Source organism: Neolamprologus multifasciatus, chromosome 7 (genome assembly GCF_963576455.1).
Source record: "Neolamprologus multifasciatus chromosome 7, fNeoMul1.2, whole genome shotgun sequence".
NCBI lineage: Eukaryota > Metazoa > Chordata > Actinopteri > Cichliformes > Cichlidae > Neolamprologus > Neolamprologus multifasciatus.
The window spans coordinates 56,801,593-56,818,565 of record NC_140445.1 but is presented as its reverse complement, the minus strand read 5'-3'; the positions used below and the strand labels follow the sequence as shown (position 1 = coordinate 56,818,565).

The 16,973-nt window shown below is 41.5% G+C and overlaps 1 protein-coding gene and 1 long non-coding RNA gene across 3 annotated transcripts in view; one reads left to right on the top strand and one right to left on the bottom strand.

Annotated features, from left to right (window-relative positions):
* The window catches only part of ptprq (protein tyrosine phosphatase receptor type Q), a 46,462-nt gene that overhangs the window by 17,254 nt on the left and 12,235 nt on the right, over nt 1–16,973 (bottom strand). The window contains exons 19-43 of one of the 2 annotated variants that reach the window (XM_085165143.1): nt 16,541–16,652; nt 15,742–15,850; nt 14,772–14,886; nt 12,783–12,852; nt 12,464–12,663; nt 12,052–12,280; nt 11,828–11,956; nt 11,583–11,729; nt 11,239–11,396; nt 10,303–10,819; nt 10,008–10,169; nt 9,715–9,894; nt 9,509–9,616; nt 8,498–8,779; nt 8,109–8,390; nt 7,544–7,664; nt 7,316–7,470; nt 7,041–7,186; nt 5,378–5,549; nt 3,774–4,094; nt 3,409–3,684; nt 3,169–3,320; nt 2,778–2,919; nt 935–1,210; nt 487–855 (exon numbers count right to left, since the gene is read on the bottom strand). In XM_085165143.1, the coding sequence (XP_085021269.1) occupies nt 487–855; nt 935–1,210; nt 2,778–2,919; nt 3,169–3,320; nt 3,409–3,684; nt 3,774–4,094; nt 5,378–5,549; nt 7,041–7,186; nt 7,316–7,470; nt 7,544–7,664; nt 8,109–8,390; nt 8,498–8,779; nt 9,509–9,616; nt 9,715–9,894; nt 10,008–10,169; nt 10,303–10,819; nt 11,239–11,396; nt 11,583–11,729; nt 11,828–11,956; nt 12,052–12,280; nt 12,464–12,663; nt 12,783–12,852; nt 14,772–14,886; nt 15,742–15,850; nt 16,541–16,652 (4,930 nt within the window). Of the gene's footprint in view, nt 1–486; nt 856–934; nt 1,211–2,777; nt 2,920–3,168; nt 3,321–3,408; nt 3,685–3,773; nt 4,095–5,377; nt 5,550–7,040; nt 7,187–7,315; nt 7,471–7,543; nt 7,665–8,108; nt 8,391–8,497; nt 8,780–9,508; nt 9,617–9,714; nt 9,895–10,007; nt 10,170–10,302; nt 10,820–11,194; nt 11,397–11,582; nt 11,730–11,827; nt 11,957–12,051; nt 12,281–12,463; nt 12,664–12,782; nt 12,853–14,771; nt 14,887–15,741; nt 15,851–16,540; nt 16,653–16,973 lie in introns of both variants that reach the window. The other variant, XM_085165144.1, reaches the window with a different exon arrangement.
* On the top strand, nt 11,288–14,970 carry LOC146515586 (uncharacterized). The gene is made up of 2 exons (XR_014874907.1): nt 11,288–11,376; nt 11,592–14,970. It is a non-coding gene; the product is annotated as an uncharacterized LOC146515586 (long non-coding RNA).

The following is a 16,973-nucleotide window of genomic DNA, read 5'->3' as shown; positions in this document are numbered from 1 at the left end:
TCACTCAAAATGCCTTTCCTGTAGTTTTGCAGTTGTTAGATGTCATCATATATTGTCTTTTAGATTGGCATATAGAATCATTACATGTGCAGTCCAATAAATATCAGTATAATTTCTTATTCAGCTTCTATTTAACCCATTTATACTATTATTATATATATTATTACTTTTTTCTCTTTCATTTGTCAAACACATGTAATAATGAATTTACAACAGCCTTAGTATTTTGGTAATTACTACTTAATTATGCACTGCTAAACTATAATGATATAACATCTAAAGACATCTTTCAGAATAAAACAACTGACCATGCCTGTGTTTGCTCATGTTGCTAATGAAACAGACAAGCTGTGTAATTTTGCTGGTACGTCTGAAAACAAATAAGTAATTATTTGTCAAATATTGGTCATGAAGGTCTGACTAAGCGGGAAATCTCTCTGGCTATCTGGCAACACAAAAAGGTCATGTCGTCAATGTCATTCCTACTTCCTGCCATGGTGCGTTTATATTTCCACTGTGTATAGTCTCCGACTCCAGCGTTGGTCACAGCAGCAACTTTGAAGCGGTAGTATCTGTATTTAGCCACGGGATGGATTGTGAAGCTTTGTTCTTGTTCTGCATCTGAAGCATTTATCGACACTGTCACTTTATGTTCAATGCAATGCAGGGCCAGGTCGTCCTTCGGGGTTGACTGAGCTTTAACTGATATGCTTGGTTCACAGTTAGCTGAAATCAGCTGTGCAATGATGTGATACTCTTTAAGCAGGCCTGGAACAGAATGTGGTGGAGCCCACTGAAGTGTCACATTGTTAGGTGTGACCTGAGAGATGGTGAGGAATCGAGGGGCAGCAGGAACTGTCAGGAGACAACAAGGTTTAATCAATTATTCACTTGTGGTGGTTATGCAAAATGCAGTACAAGAAGATTTGACTACCTGATTCTGAAAGGGTGGAAGCTGTACAGTTTAATCTGTCTCCTGGTCCTGCAGAGTTTACAGCAGCTACAGAGAGAGCATATTCCTGGTCTGGCGACAGCCCAGTCAATGTGTACTCTGGTGTATGGGCCTCATGTTTATAGGACTGCTGGTCTACCTCCAAGTGAATCTCATAAAAAATTATCTGCCCATTAGGATTGGCAGGAATTTCCCAAGACAACAGAATTGAATCCCAGCTCACTCCTGAGCAAGACAGATTCCCTACAGCGTCAGACACTGCAGACAGAGAAAGACACGAGACAGTGATGTTGTTAACCCAAGTCTTAGCTTTCAGTTGATTTTCTTACTAAAGAACTCACAAAATTAACTGTTTATTATTTCATTGAACTTAAAAAGGTTGCAGGTTTTTGCACAGAACACTGAATTATTACTAACGTGCAAATATCTGTATTGACTAACTGCGTCTTTTTTCTTCACTATTAAATATCTAGAAACATACTTGGTCCAAAAAAAGCGACACTACACGACACAACAAATCAAACATGTCTAATTATCACATTTCATTTATTATTTTAGTTTCTGTTTGGTAGAATAGCCAGAATTCTTGTTCCAGTTTAACCCATTAACTTCATTAGACGTAGGTTCTGGTCTAGAGACCCCAAAGATCCATAACAAGGGGTCTTGGAAAAGTTTTCTTCCCCGTAAGTGGTCCTTGGCCCCAAAAAGTAAAGAAAATCCTACAGATTTAAAGGCCAAAAGTTGTTCTTAAGATGCCATCTGATGAATCCAGGGCTTTATTCTTTTGTTCACTACCCAGAGCTCATGGCCATAAGTAATGGTAGGAATGTAGATCAACTATACACTCTCTCCTCACTTGTGAACAGGACCCTGAGATGCTTAAACTCCGCCACTTGGGGTGGAGTCCCAGACCCGCTAGGCACTCCACCCTTTTCCAACTGACTACCACGGTCTCAGACATAGAGTTGCTGATTCTCATTGGAGATGCTTCACACTTGGCTTCAAACCATCTTACAGCATGCTGGAGGGGCCCACGTGATGAGCCCCAAAGAACCACATCATCTGCAAAGAGCAGAGATGCAATTCTGAGGCCAATAAAGTGGAAACCCTTTGCAATTTGGCCATTTCCAGAATTTCTATCCAACCCTTTCATGAAAGTTATCAACAGAATTGGTAAGAAAGAGGAGTCCTGGTTGTAAAGGCAATGAGCTACTGGACAGAGTCTCCTCTTCAGCTCTCTGACTTAGACCTTTGGTGAGAGAATGAGGAATGCATTCCTTCTGAAACTAAGGACCACCACCCTGATCTGCCAATCCAGAGGTACTGTGTCTAACATCCATGTGATGCTGCAGAGGCAATGTCAACCAAGACAGCCTTACAACATCCAGGACGAATTACATCCATCCAGGGGCTTGGCCACTGGACAGTTTTTGACTACTTCAGTGACCTCAGCCACAGTGATGGGCAAGTCACTAGACTCTGCTTCCACTACACCGTGTCACTGAGATTGAGAAGGTCCTAAAAGCATTCTTTCTACTTCATGACTATCCTCAGGCAAGGTTAGCAGCACTCCATCTCCACTGTATACAAGAAGCTGGGTCCCCTTCCTGAGTCGCCTAACGGGTTGCCAGAATTGCCCCAAGGCCTATTGAAAGTCTTGCTGTATGGCCTCATTTTCTTTTTGCTACTTCTACAGTCACACTCCACTTGGCATCCTGATACAAATCTTATCATCCCAAAAAAACATTCCAAAGCTCTAATTGAGAAAGGAAACCTATATCTGTGTTTACATGTGTCCCTTGTTTGTATACAGTGTATATTTTACCTGACTCATTGGTTGTGAAGGACACAGGGCTGCTGAACTGATTCCCATGGCCCACTCTGGTGAAACTGTTCACACTGATTTCATAGGAGCTGTGGGGCTTGAAGCCTGAGAGATACTCTGTGGTTGATGAACCAGAGGAATTCTGCATTTGTTCCCAGACAAACAAACAAACACACAGAAAATACATACGATATTAAATCTGACTGCTGGAGTGGATAATATGTCTATATCAGCACATATGTGATGGTGAGTTTAAGTATCATGTTACTGCTCAGTAGCATCTGGAGTGTGAAATTAGCTGTGTACTCTTACTGAGTGGGTCCTTGGAGTATGTGTAGGTGTGTGTTATTGTTGTTGTGAGGCTGCTTTCAGTGTGTGAAATTAACAGTACCCGATGTGTGACGGTTTGTGTGATGAGGTCTTGGATCCGAAATCCGTACTTTATCACCACTCCGTTGGGCTCTAGAGGAGGCTCCCAGCTCAGCCACACAGAGACTGCCGTGTGGTTATATATAGTCAGGTTACGGGGAGGAGAGGTGGGACCTGGATCATAAAGTTGGGGAGATAGAGAAGAGAATATTAAGTTTCTGCCATCCCACTATAATCATTTAAACTCTTTTTTCAAACTTACCGCTTTCATCGCTGTGCAGCTGCAGCAGCAGACTAGGCCCCGAGCCTTTACGAGTTGCGGCCGTAATCGTGAGATTGTAAGCTGTGTATGGAAGTAGGTTAGTAAAGACGAACGAAGTGTTGGGGGTATGCGTTGTGTCGGTGCCCTCCGGGCCAACAAGAATCAGGGTGTACTCTGTTATCTCCCCATTGGCCTCCAGAGGGCGTTGCCAGACCACACCGAAGGAAGACGAAGACAGGTTCCTGGTGGACACCAACAACGGAGCAGAACTAGGAACTAAAGGGAAACACACCCGCACACATGTCAGTGCCACAACAAATGCATAAAGACATATTGCATGGGTGAATATCTGTGAATAAACTCACTGTCATCATCCGTTCTCAGGTACATTGTCCTTGTATGGTTGTAGGCAGGGCCAGCAGTAGTTGCTGGGGTAACAGTCAGCACATAAGGGAAATATTTCCTGAGTTTGGTGAACAGGAAGATGTTGTCAGTTGTGGTGTGCTTTATGGTCTTGTTGACAGCTGGAGCCTTTTGGTTGGAGATGTTTGGAACGATGCCTGCCTCCTGTAAGGTGAGCAGGTAGTAGGGGCGTCCGTTTGGCTCCAGAGGAGGGTCCCAGCTCACTATGATTACCGTGGAGCTGAAGATCTGTGCCGTCAAGTTTTGGACCGAGTCACCTGGCACTAAAGAATGAGACAAGAAGAATAGTGTTACTATTATTAATCTCCACTGGCACGAGTGATTGAAACTCTATGCCCTTACTGTGAGTTTACGTTTGAGTGCGGAATCAAATTGGGCATCAATCAATGTCCTGAGACTTAAAAATGAAGTCATCATAATGATCATCATCATCATCAACTTTCAGGGTGATTGTAATTAGCAAAAAAATAGCACATCAAGAACAATACAGCATAACATTAATTTGGCAGCACAGGAACAGAGGAACAAAGCAAAATCAAACAGTAAAAATACACAAAAAAAATGCATGATTAACAAGACTTCATTTTGAAATACAGAGGCACTTAGGAAAGAAATTTACAAACTGAAAATTAAGGAATGAAAGGGAGAGAGATGAAGTGATACTCATCCTGCTTATGGTGTCAGGTCCTCTAGAAAGAGTAAAGAGAAAAAAAGGGGTGGGGAGATAGATGAAGGAGACAGAGGACAGAAAAAAACAGAGAGATCTGCAAGATGAATGAGTGGATGTTAGGGGCCGGATGTGTGTGAGGGTCTGAGCCCAGGGGAGTGAACCCCTGCTGGGCTTAGCTGTGCGGGAGAGACAAGGTGCCCTGGAGGTCCGGCGACTGGCTGAGAGTGGAGCAGCTAGAGCATAGGCAGAGATACAGAGTCAGTGTGAGCAGTGATTATTCAGAGGCACAGAATACACGACAAGCAAAATTGAACAAAACAAAAAGTGCCAAAATGCAGTCAGTTTGTGAATAAGTCCGTAGTTGCTGTCTGCACTGTTTTTTTTGAAAATCACATAAAAACAAAGAGCTTTAAAAGACTGAAATACTAAAATGCAACAAAATATTTGCATATGCATGAATGCAAATTCAAGGACTGTAGTGTGAACTAATATGAACTTCCTCAAAGCTCATCAAACTCAGTTGAATCTCTGTGCCAACAAATTTTAAGTGTTTCTGCGTTTCTCCCTTTTTATAATCCCTAACATTTTTCATCATGCTGTCATAACTGGCTGTCTTCAAAGCGCAGTGTCACAGGTGGTCATTTTTTTTTAATCTCCTTTCACAGATACTGAAAACTATTTTCAATCACAGTGTTTTTATGTAATTTTTTTTCAAGTTGAAGAGCTCTGAAAAAAAGAGTGCAGACCTGCCCTCCGGTGAGACTCTTAATCATCGCATGCAATTATTATCCAGCTTCCCGAGTAGTAGTTTATGTGTATGTGTATTTACTTTATCCTCGTTTATACTGCGTTTGTGTGTGCGTGTGTCTGACTGACCGTCCTCTGGTAATAACAGGATTAAGGGCTCGGAATGGACCCCTCCATCACCCTGCACAGTGCTGGATGCCATCCACAAGGTGTAGTTATTGCCCCCAATCAGCCCAGTCAGAGTGTAGGAGAGACGTGAGTTAGGAGAGGTGTGGGAATATAAGTCTGAAACAGGAACTGTCTGTGGAGAAAAAGATGTGTAAGGCTTAATTTCACAGCCTGAAAAAATGCATTTCAGCGAGAGCAAAATATATACTGTTACAAATCAGGCGCAATACATTTCATCAGGAAGCAGGTTTGCCCTGCATTTTTTCACTTTTTGGCTACTGTTTACATGGGCAGTGGAATGACCTGTAAGCACAGCTATCATTCAATTCACATTTTTTACACATTCCAGGACAAATTCATGTAATTGTTAAAAAATACCATGAAACACGTATTACTTAAACATTTTTGTAGGCTAACTTGTGGTTAATTTTTGTGACTGATAGTGTCCTAAAACATCTGAGAGTACAAGAGCAGTGAGAAGGTGTAAGAGAGCCTGGAGAGGTGGAGCTATGGACTGGAAAGAAGTGGAATGGGAGTCACTAGAAGCAAGACAGATAATGTGCGGTGTGTGAATGAGAGGGAGATGGGTGGAAACGAATAGTGATGGTGGATGGATTTAAATACCTGAGGTTAAGTAATGGACAGTGTACAAGAAAGGTGAAGAAAAGTGTGTATGCAGGGTAGAGTGAAGACGAGTATCAAGGGTGATGTGTGACAAAAGGATAACAGCAATAGGGAAAGGAAAGGTTTACATCATGCTAGTGAGACCTGCTATGATGTTGGTTTGGAGACGGTGGTACTGACAAAAAGACAGGAGGTGAAGCTGGAGGTGGCAGAGTTGAAGATGTTATGATGTTCGATGTGAGTGATGAGAAGAGACTTGATTAGAAATGAGTACAACAGAGGTACAGCTGAGCAGTTTGGAAACAGTCAGAGGGGCAAGGCTGAGATGGTCTGGACATGTGCAGAAGAAGGATACTGGACAAAGGAGGCAGGAGGAAAAGAGGAAGACCATAAAGAAGCTTTGTGGATGTGTGACAGAGGACATGCAGAGGGCTGATGTGGCAGAGGCGGTTGTTAGTGATGAGGTGAGATGGAGGCAGATTAATCGGCAGCTGCAACTCCAAAAGGAGCAAGCCAAAAGAACAAGAAAAAGAAGAAATCTTTTCAAAATATATCTTTATATTTTGAAAAGAAAATGTCTTGACTTCATTATTTTATCCCGTTAGGCCCCAAAAACATATTTTGTGAGGTTACAGCGACCTTTAAACACTAAATTCAGTTCATCCCTGCAAAATATCACAGTGACATGAATGGTTACAGATATAAGCCCCACACTTTGAAAAAAGAAACCCTATTAAAGATAAAGATAAACTTAAGAGACAATGTGTTTATGAGCTTGAGCCAAAGGATGGACAGACAACCTAAGAAATAATCCATAAATACATTCTCTTTCCTTATCACTCAATCTGTCCTTATCAGGGTCGTGCGGGGGGAGTGTGTGTGTGTGTGTGTGTGTGCTGGAGCTAAAATGCTATAAAGGACTTTGCAGTGATTACTACATTCAGCACCTTTCATCCAACTTATTGACTCAATTAATCTGTCTTCAGTATTTTTGTCTCACCTTCTTAGTCATAATGTTGTTAAATGAGTAGTAAATAGTGTAGTGTACAATGATCCCGTTGGGTTCAGTGGGTGGATACCACATCAAGGTAACAGAGGAGGCGTCTGCATTAACAACAGTCACATTCTGCGGGGGGTCAAATGGCTCTGAAAGGAGACAGTTTAAAAGGTCAAAAACTCAAGTTGTGCGATAAAACATCACTTAAGAGGAAATGTTATTTTTTATGTGAGGATAACACGATAATGTTTAAAGATTGCATAACATGTATCCAGCACCTGCATCAGTTGTGGTAAAGCTGATGTAGATCAGCACTCCTCCATCTCCCAGTGTGGTCCAGCTGGAGACAGAGGCATTGTAGCGACTCTCTGAGTCCACGTTAATAACCACCGAAGTCTTTGTCACATTCTGCCACAGGTCAGTCGTTTCATTCCTAACACATAGACGCTGCATTATTTGTGTTTTCTTTTAAGGTTATTAGATGGAAGTAGAGTTCAAAACCTTACCAGACTCTGACAACGTAGTAGAGTATGTCTGAATTGGCCTCGAGTGGTGGCTGCCATGATAACTCTACCTCAAAGTCTGACAACTTCCTGGCATGGAGAAACTGAGGAGGTGTGCCTGGAGCTGAGACGCACGAGAAAGACTTTCCAATAACGCAGCACAAACATGCATTGGTGGTGAACTTACAAGTAAACGGGAATCAATTTATAAAATATTTATCGTTGTGGAAGTCAGGGACTCAAAAGGCACACAGGAAGACACTAGAAAAAAATAGAACATTTCCCTGAAAAGAAAAAACTGATTAGTTGTAATGAATCTGTTGTTTGCGCTTCCCAGTCGTGGTGGAAAACACGAGTGTCACGTGGCATCAGATATCTGTGATGTAACATCATTAGCATGAGCTGAAACAGAGACATGAGGAGGAAAAGACTAGAGGAAAGTCAGATTTAATCAGATGCCCTTCGAACTTGTCAGCCTGTGATGATGCAATGGTGGAGTTTCCTGGAACTGAAAAGAACACCCACACCACCCCCATTTTTTTTCTCTTGTCAGTCACGCCCCTCTCACCATCCTCAAGTGTTGTGATGTTGAGCGGCTCGCTGCTGTAGTTCCCCGCTCCGACTCCTGTGTGTGCTTGAACTACGACGCGGTAGTGTGCGTACTTCCTCAGATGCGTGATGTGGATGTAGTTGGTCCGCGAGGTCAGGTTCAGGTAGTGACTGGAGTTCCAAATCTCTAAGCTGTAGTGAATAATGACGCCGTTAGGCAGCAGAGGAGGCATCCACGTCACATTCACCTCACTGGGACTAACTGATTCATAGGAGAGCCCATACGGAGGACTGCCCGGGACTGGAGAAGGAATAAAACATCATAACGTGTTGGTTAAACTGTTGGTATTCACTCTAAAGCATTTCATATGCATGTATCTGTGAAGGTGGGCACATCCTTCAACGCACCATCTTCTCCAGATAGCAGGTATAAAGTGTCTGATGTCTGGTTGCCATTTCCGTAACGCGTGTACGCGCTCACAGACACATTGTAAAAGGAGAATGGTTTCAGACTGAACAGGGTGACTTTGTTAGAAGACGTGTTCACCAGCGCAGAGTAGGATTCATTCTCATACAGGACCTCATACTGCTGGATCGCCCCATTAGCTTTCTCTGGTGCAGACCAGGCTATTGTGGCAGTAGAGGGGGTGGTGTTTACCACAGTGAGGTTTACAGGAGGGGAGTCGGGCTCTAAGAGGGAGAAGAAAAAAAACAGAGAACTTGTCAGTATTTATAGTAGGTAGTTAATAAAAAAGTTACATTTTCAAGCAATGTATAAAGAATACAGTAATAGTTATTATGCAAACTTCATGATTAATTAATTTAAAAAACTTAACACTGGATATTCATTAATCATTGATAACATATAGTTAATCCAAGCATTATAAACAGAATTCATACAAAGTTTAGATTTTTGCATTTGCACATACAGGCAGCACGATGCTAAAGTTTTGCAACCAGCAAAAATAAACCACATTCTTGACTTAAATTTGGCCGACCCTCCATTCAAGCTCATCTCCTTGTGCACCTCCTGAATGCTTCCAGTTCGGCTGCATTCACACATCTGCCTCAAACTTGCTGTGAGAGCAGGAATGAGCTTCTGCATCAAACTGAATGAGCAGTTAATGAGAGTTCAGAAGCACAAGCGAGAGAAATCTGTTGTGTTTTTTATTCTACATTCATCGCACATTTTATTTTTTAAAATGCAGTTTTGTTTTGTTTATTCAATTTATGCCAAGCGGTCAGGAACGGGCCCTCGAGGGACCGACTGAAAAGTAGCAGCTCTGCAGGAAGACCTTGAAGGAGATATCGGCCAAATTGTATTCAGGTAAGGATTTTTATTTTTATGGGAAAAGTTACAGAAATGTATGATGGCATCTTGTATTTGTGAATGTATAAATTCAAAAGTCCAACACGTACCATCCTCTAAAGTGAAAACAAAAATGTCATCTTCCTCAGAAAGTGAGCTCTCCCCCACAACTGTGGATGCAGCTACACGAAGCTTATAAGGAGTGTACTTGTCCAGATCTATACATAACAAGATGGAAAAGTGACACTTTACATTGTAGTGGCAGTTATACTTAACGGCTTAAGAAAATGTCAGCTGAAGAGAATGAAGACGCTACCTGTTATCAATATGCTGGTAGTGTTAGTAACCCATTTCAGGCCTTGATTACTGGGCAGTTTGAGACTATAAACAGTGTAATGTGTGATCCGCCCATTGGGATTGATGGGTGGGGTCCAGCTCACTAGAATGGAGGTAGAGCTGATATTCTGATAGGATACCTCAAGCACGGAGCTAGGGACTGAAAGATACAGACACACAAGATGTTAGAATTGGGCACCTTTAACAGCTCTATTAACATTTTTTCTTGTTAATATTTATTACAATTATTAAACGTGTACCATAAGCACCCACCCTGCTCCCTGGTCTTCTCTGTGATATCTGCAGCAGGGCCCTCTCCCACAGTGGTGGAAGCAGTGACCCTGAATGTATACTCAGTGAAGGGAGCTAGATCTGACACCAAGTAGGACAACTCCTCAGACAGAACGTCCATTACCTCCTGTCTCACTGTTACCCCTGCAGATTCATGCAGACACACACACAGAGGATTTATGAATAGTCAAGGTTTTTTTTAATAATAATTCTGGTTAAAGCGAAGCAAAGCAAAGCAAAGTTAAAAAAATGCAGTGTTTACAGTTAGCTCTCCCACCTGTGGTACCAGACACAGCACCGCTGCGTGTTGAAAAGTGTTCTGTAATTGAAGCATCAAGTGTAGACAAGTGAAGCTGGCCTGGGGTCAGGGCCAAGGGGGCAGAGCCTGAGGTCAGTTCCCCGGCATGTAATTGCTTCGTAAGCCAGGGTGGAAGTGTAACAGATGGCACAGAGGTAAGAGAAAGTGCAGACGTTCCAGAGACTGCAGAGTCAGAAGACTGCATATTTGGGTTGTCAGAGCGTGAGGCAGTGTCATAATCAGGGCTGGGCCTGTTGGTGGCCATGGGGTCAGTGGTTGGCTGAGCATTCGTGTTAGTGATGTAATCAGTGCTTCTAAGTCCAGAGTGTGTGAAACTAGAAGCAGTAGCACTAGTGTGCAGCGTGCGGTCTGAAATAGTAGCTGTAAAAGTTGGTGGAGATGTGATCAGACCAAGCTCAGCAGCTCTTTTATGCCTCTTTGAACTGTTATGGACATCAGGTGGACGTGTTTCATTTTCATAAAAACCAGTTGTATTCTGAAAGGAGACAAAAAAACACCTTATATATGGATATATGAGACTCATCAGCCCTTAATGTAATTTCTAATAAAATCAGTAAGCATCAGTAGATAGCACTCATTATTAAAGGGGCTCCGATATAAAGTAGGTGTATAATATAATAATAATTATTCCTATTATAGGAATAATTTTTTAATTATTCCTATAATAGGATACAGCAGCACACAGTCCAATGTAAAAAAGCCTATAATCCACTGTAGACTATTGCAGAGTGTTGCTGAACCATATTGATCTTTGAGAGTGTAGTGGTCTTACATCCGACCGTAAAACGACGACAGTGTGTCATCAGCTGTAATGGATTGTACAAGTATTCATGACACAGCAACATATCACATGCTGGAAGCATAGAGCGGTAGAGATAATATCATCTGGCTTACTGCTGTCATCGTGATGTTCTGGACCAGAGTTTCCTCAACCAGCACCAGGAGTCTGTATTGGATTATGGGACCGTTGGGCTGGGCAGGGCTTTTCCAGCTTACACGAATTGAAACTGAATCCTCGGCAATTGCCATCAGGTGCTGCACTGCACTGGGTGCTATCCTCACAAACACACACACACGCACATAGATAAACAGAAGCACAAAAACTAAATTTGCTCTTGTATTTTGTATGTATTTATTTTATTTGCTACCAATGTGTGCGTCTGTACTAAAAGTGAAACTACACTAAGCTAACTAAACTGAACTTTTTCATTTATACTTCAATCGTGTAACTGTCTCACCTTCCGCAGGTGTAACGATGTCTCCCTTCGCTGCAGGACCCACCTCACCAGCTGCTTTTGCTCGGACGGCTACTATGTACCTCGTGTAGGGTTTCAAACCGGTAAAAGCAAAACGGGTATCTCCTGTGCTGTTCTCATATATAAAACCTTTAAAAAAAAACAGAACGAAATTTAAAACTGCATTGATTTTTGCGTGTATTATGTGTGCATGTAGCTGTGTTTGCTCTGAGTCAACATTTATCTACCTGTGGGTCCATAAAGGTAGAGTACGTAGGAGAACTTTCCTGTCGTGATGCTGGGAGGGTTCCAGGACACAGAGAATGATCGAGACGTCATGCTGAATACAGAGAAGTTTTGTGGCGGGTCTTCTGGAGCTGCACAAGCAGGAATATTTGTTTTCATACCTCAGTGCTAATATGAATACGAGTTTAATTAGTGCTAAAGTGTTTTCACGCTTCTTTTTCCACACCTGATTCTGGCATGCGAACCATAGTGGAGGCTATCTGTCCCTCTCCTTCAGAGGTGAAGGCGGACACCTCAAATAGATAGGCAATATAAGGTCGTAGCTGATCAACTCCTACTGATATGGGTACGTTCCAAGAGGCTGCAGGGGGCACAGCAGAGAGGGTGATGGGTGGCGATGATGCTGTTATCTCCAAGGGACTGAGAGTCGCACTGGACAGGATATCGGCTGCATCCTAGACACATGAAATCATGCGGGATAAAAAGAGAGAGTGCATTTAAGAAAAAAAGGAAAGAGAAAAGACGGTCGGCCTTGTGCATTTGTGCTATTTATCATCTTGACAGGAAAATAGTATAGAACAAAAACACTTGGCAATAAAAGCACAGTTTAGAAGGAGGGTGAAGGAAAAACACAGTACATTGCAGTGAGGCAGGGCTACAGTCATGATGTCCACTGCATTGACCTCCAGCAAACGGACAATCTGCCCAGTACGAGCAAATCTGGCCTTGACGGCGAACTTTGTGATGAGGCCATTGATGCGGTGTGGCAAGAACCAGGTAAGGACGACGAAGGTGTGGTTATGAGCATACGCTGTGAGATTGGTCACCAGGCCAGGGGCTGCAGGATGTGAATACACATGCAAATTCAGTGAAATATACATGCACAAGTTATTTTTTTATGATGTTGAGACGCTTGGATCGGAGTGCAAGGCTGTGTGCTTGTGCACGAATACCCACGGGACTCTGCTGTCTTTATGTATAAAGATTTGCTGAATGCTCCTACTCCAAATGGAGATATAGCTGCTACCTAAAGAGAAACAGAGAGAGAGAGAGAGAGGAAGTGTTGGTAGGCATAATGATTAATTCATGTTCCTGTCAGTTATCATCTCCCAGTCATGTGCTAATCTCAGGCTGCTGGAACAAGCTGCCGTAGCAGAGTTGATTCAGAGATCCCAGAGATATATAATCTACAAAAATATATCTCATTATATAGCGTAGATGTAAACAGATCCCAACACAGTCTCAAGTCTTTGAATTTTTTTCCAGTGATTTACGGTGGGATCAAAATTAAATAGCAATTTATCAGGTCAACTGTGGAGTCACTTAAATGGATTTTAGTTTTGTACTAGAGTAGTATGGGAACTGACATGTTATCTTAAAAAAGAACAAAGAAAAAATGTATTTCGTTCCTGCCTGAGATCAGAAAACAGCGCGCGCCGTTCAGCTATTTGTTTCTACCTTGTTGCCACAAAACGTGGCAGTGTCATCCAATCAGCAGCCAAGCACATACAGGGTAACCCCAGAATAATTAAACAAGCAATGGACATAATGGATCAGTTGATCTAGGTGCAACACTACAATACAGGTGAGCTAAACATAACCCTCATGTCCTCAGATTTTCTCAGTGTTTCCTGTCACCTGACTCTCACACCTGCTTCACCTGTTCTTGACTAAACCTTCCTCCTTTATTCATATCTGACATCACGCCATTGTTCTCTGTCAGTTCCTTACACATCAAATGGGTTCCAGTTTTTTTTACTTTTTCTGTTTACCACTTGCCTACATGCAAGATTGTTCTTTATTATTCGACTTCCATTCTTTATGCCAACATGACAAATTGCTGTATCCGTGCCTTTCTAAACTGAATGCTTTCAGCTGCACATCAGAAATAGGTAAGCTGAGGAAAAACTATCTCATATTCAGCTTTAGAGAAAAACTCAATGGGCTTTACTTTGAGGAATTACTGTTGAAAAAGACAGAGCAGAAGAGATTTTTGCCCTTGTAAAAATACAGAGCAACAATGCAGCTTTCATTAAAAAGCTAATCTGTGGCACAAATGCTTTTTCTATCTGTTTATTGAGAAATCTGTGGGGAAATAATAGCCCTTATACACTTGGTGACAAGAATGAACGGATATGTTCTATTACAGGCTGAGGAAGAAATACCAATTTGCTTATGGGCTCAGCTGTGCGTAGGGTCTAGAGGTCTAGCAAACTCAGAGGTAAAATTTAGTAACATTATACGTGCAAACACACACAGATAAATGCAGTATGTGCAGCTATAATCTGTAAGTTTGGCACGTCCATTTGTATGAAGGTCATAGCGGGTTAATGAATTCTGAAAACCTTTAAGCATGATCGCATTCAAGCTCACTGACAACAGATAGTGGAAAGAGCCAAGACACATCCATAGATCTGTTTACCTGTTTAATAATGCAATCAGGATCAATTACCAGTATTCAGCCAGATCAACAGAATAGTCTGATCCTCTGTCACATAGTTACACACTCACATGCTGGGAGGGGGGCAGTTTCAAGGAGGTCTGTTAAGAGGGACAATGATCACAGTTCCCAAAAGTATATCTATTAATCAATTCATTTTAACATAATAAAAACTCATATTCAAACACACTTCTATGTGCAGTATCCCTGCAGGACAGCTTGTTCTGTTTTGATTCAATCTGGGACTTTTTAAACAAAATTTGCTAGGTCAGCCTTTATTTGATAAGACTCCAGAGACTAGACAGGAAAAGGGTTTCCCAATTTTTTGACATGAAAGAAATGGTGTGGAGCAGACTTGAACCCCTGCCACTGTAACTCCTTTGGGCCACGGCTTTGTAGTCAAAACAGGTAAGTTGGAGCAGTTCCCCAGAATGAGTTTTATTTTGTTTTATTGTTTATAGTGAATTCACTGTGAACTTAATTTAATTCTGACTATTATATTCTACCTGAATGTGGTAGGTAGATCCTGAAGTGAAGTCAGTGATCAGGGTCTCTGGTATATCCAGGTATTTTGTCACCTGTGTGAAAGCGGGGTCAGGGTAAGGACACACCTCCTTGTACCTGCAGTAAGAAACCAGTTAGTTAAGATCATCATATCTCAACTTCACACTTATGAAATTTATGCAACTGAATGAAAATACAATATATGGTCAGATGCAAAACTGTCGAACTGTACTCCACTACACTTAATATTTCTTGTTTACTTATCTTAATGACCTTATAGTGCCATATCACCCCACTTTGCTCTCGCACTGCAGGTTTACTTGTTGTTCCTAGATTGTTTAAAAGTACAACGGGAGGCAGAGCCTTCAGTTTTCAGGCCCCTCTTCTATGGAACCAGCTATACAGCTGCTTCATGAGGTGAATATTTCACTTTGATCTACATTAATCCAAAAACTGGTAAATAGCTCTGTGCTGATCTTTGAATTTTTAACATATAGTAATAAGGTCTTGTTGTAATATATTTGTAACATTAAAAATAATCCCTAGGAAAGTATTTCAAACCATTTCTGCACAAAAAAGCCAGGTTGTACTGTAGACATGTATCTCGAACACCTCAAATGCCAATTTCTGGCTATTTGCTGCTAATATTGGCATCTGCATTTATAACGGTTAATAAATGAAAATTGTAAAAGTGAAGAAGTGATCATTGTTGATGTTGTATAGGCTGTCCAGCAGAAGGTATTCTGCGACATCCCTTTTGGCAACATGTGTAAACGTGACAGAAAAACTACATAGAAAAGATATAGACAGATCAATAAATAGATAGAATAAAGTATTTAGCACTTGTTTAGTACATGTTGCTGATTATACTGCACTTTTACACAAGATGTGAGATCAAAACTTTTGACTATACTAAACTATGATAGTGTATGTATCTTAGACAGTTTTCCAAAGAAGATCTTGAAAAACTACCTTATGACATATCCATCTAAATCTTTGGCATTAGACGGTATAGACCAGGAAAGCAGGATGCCATTAGAGCCGACAGCTTCTCCCTCTAGGCCTAAAGGTGGACCAGGAACTGATGAAGATGAGGGCAACCGTGTGAAGGAGAGGAGATGATGTAAACACAAGCAGAACACAAGCAGTAAAAATATCTAAAATTACACAAGTAGCTGTATATTACATGTCTGTTAATCATCTGTACTTGAGCCAACTGGCGCCTCAGTGGGCTCAAATATGTAATCTCTTATCTAATCCCCTCGGCTTCTCCTGTGTAAAACATCACCAACAAAACAAACTCAGTACACTTGTTTTGATTAATAATTTTTGTATTATCTACTCGACAGACTACTGTGTCGTCTGAAGAATGGTGTTGTTATCTGTTGTAGACTGATCCTCTGAGTGTGTGTGGGTGTGTGTGTGTTGGGTCTGCATGAAGGGTGTTTTAGGCTGAACCCTGATGAATAAGGCTTCACACAGCAGTGGCATTTCACTGACATTCACTGCAGACCCATTCATCCTGTGGTTCAAAAGCCCAGGCTTAAGTTACCTAAAAGGAATTAAACAGCAAAGTAGGCACACACACACACACACATTTATACACGCACACACACCTCCGCTGTGCCAATCCCTTTTCCTCAGTGTGTATGTGTATGTGTGTAATATATATATATACAGTGAGCAAATACAAAACGAGTTCCTGATAGTGCTTTAACATCTGAAAAAACAAAACGTACACAAACGACACCAAACTGTGTGTGTGTCTTACCGCTCCCATTCCTGTTGATCATGCGGCTGACTCCAGGGCTGATGTTCGAGGAGGAGGCTGCTGTGACTGTTACAGTGTATTGTGTCTTGGGGCTGACATTTACCACATCGGCCTGTGGGAGCAGAAAAATAAATAAATCTACTTGCTCATAAGCAAAGTAACGTGCTATTTCCCAATTATTTCTCTTTTAAAACCTAAATGTATTTTTGTTTGATGGATTTTAAACCGGATTTTATGCAAAATCATTATTTCTTAAAATTATAGACAGCTGAAAAATTGCTTAAACATTTTTAGACAACACATGCAGCAGTAATCCCCTTATTGTCTTTTCATTTGTCTTTCATTGTCTTTTTTCTTCAATTTTTTTGCAGTAATATTCATCTAAATGACAAAATACTTGCAATTTTCACTCCATTATTTTACTCCATTATGC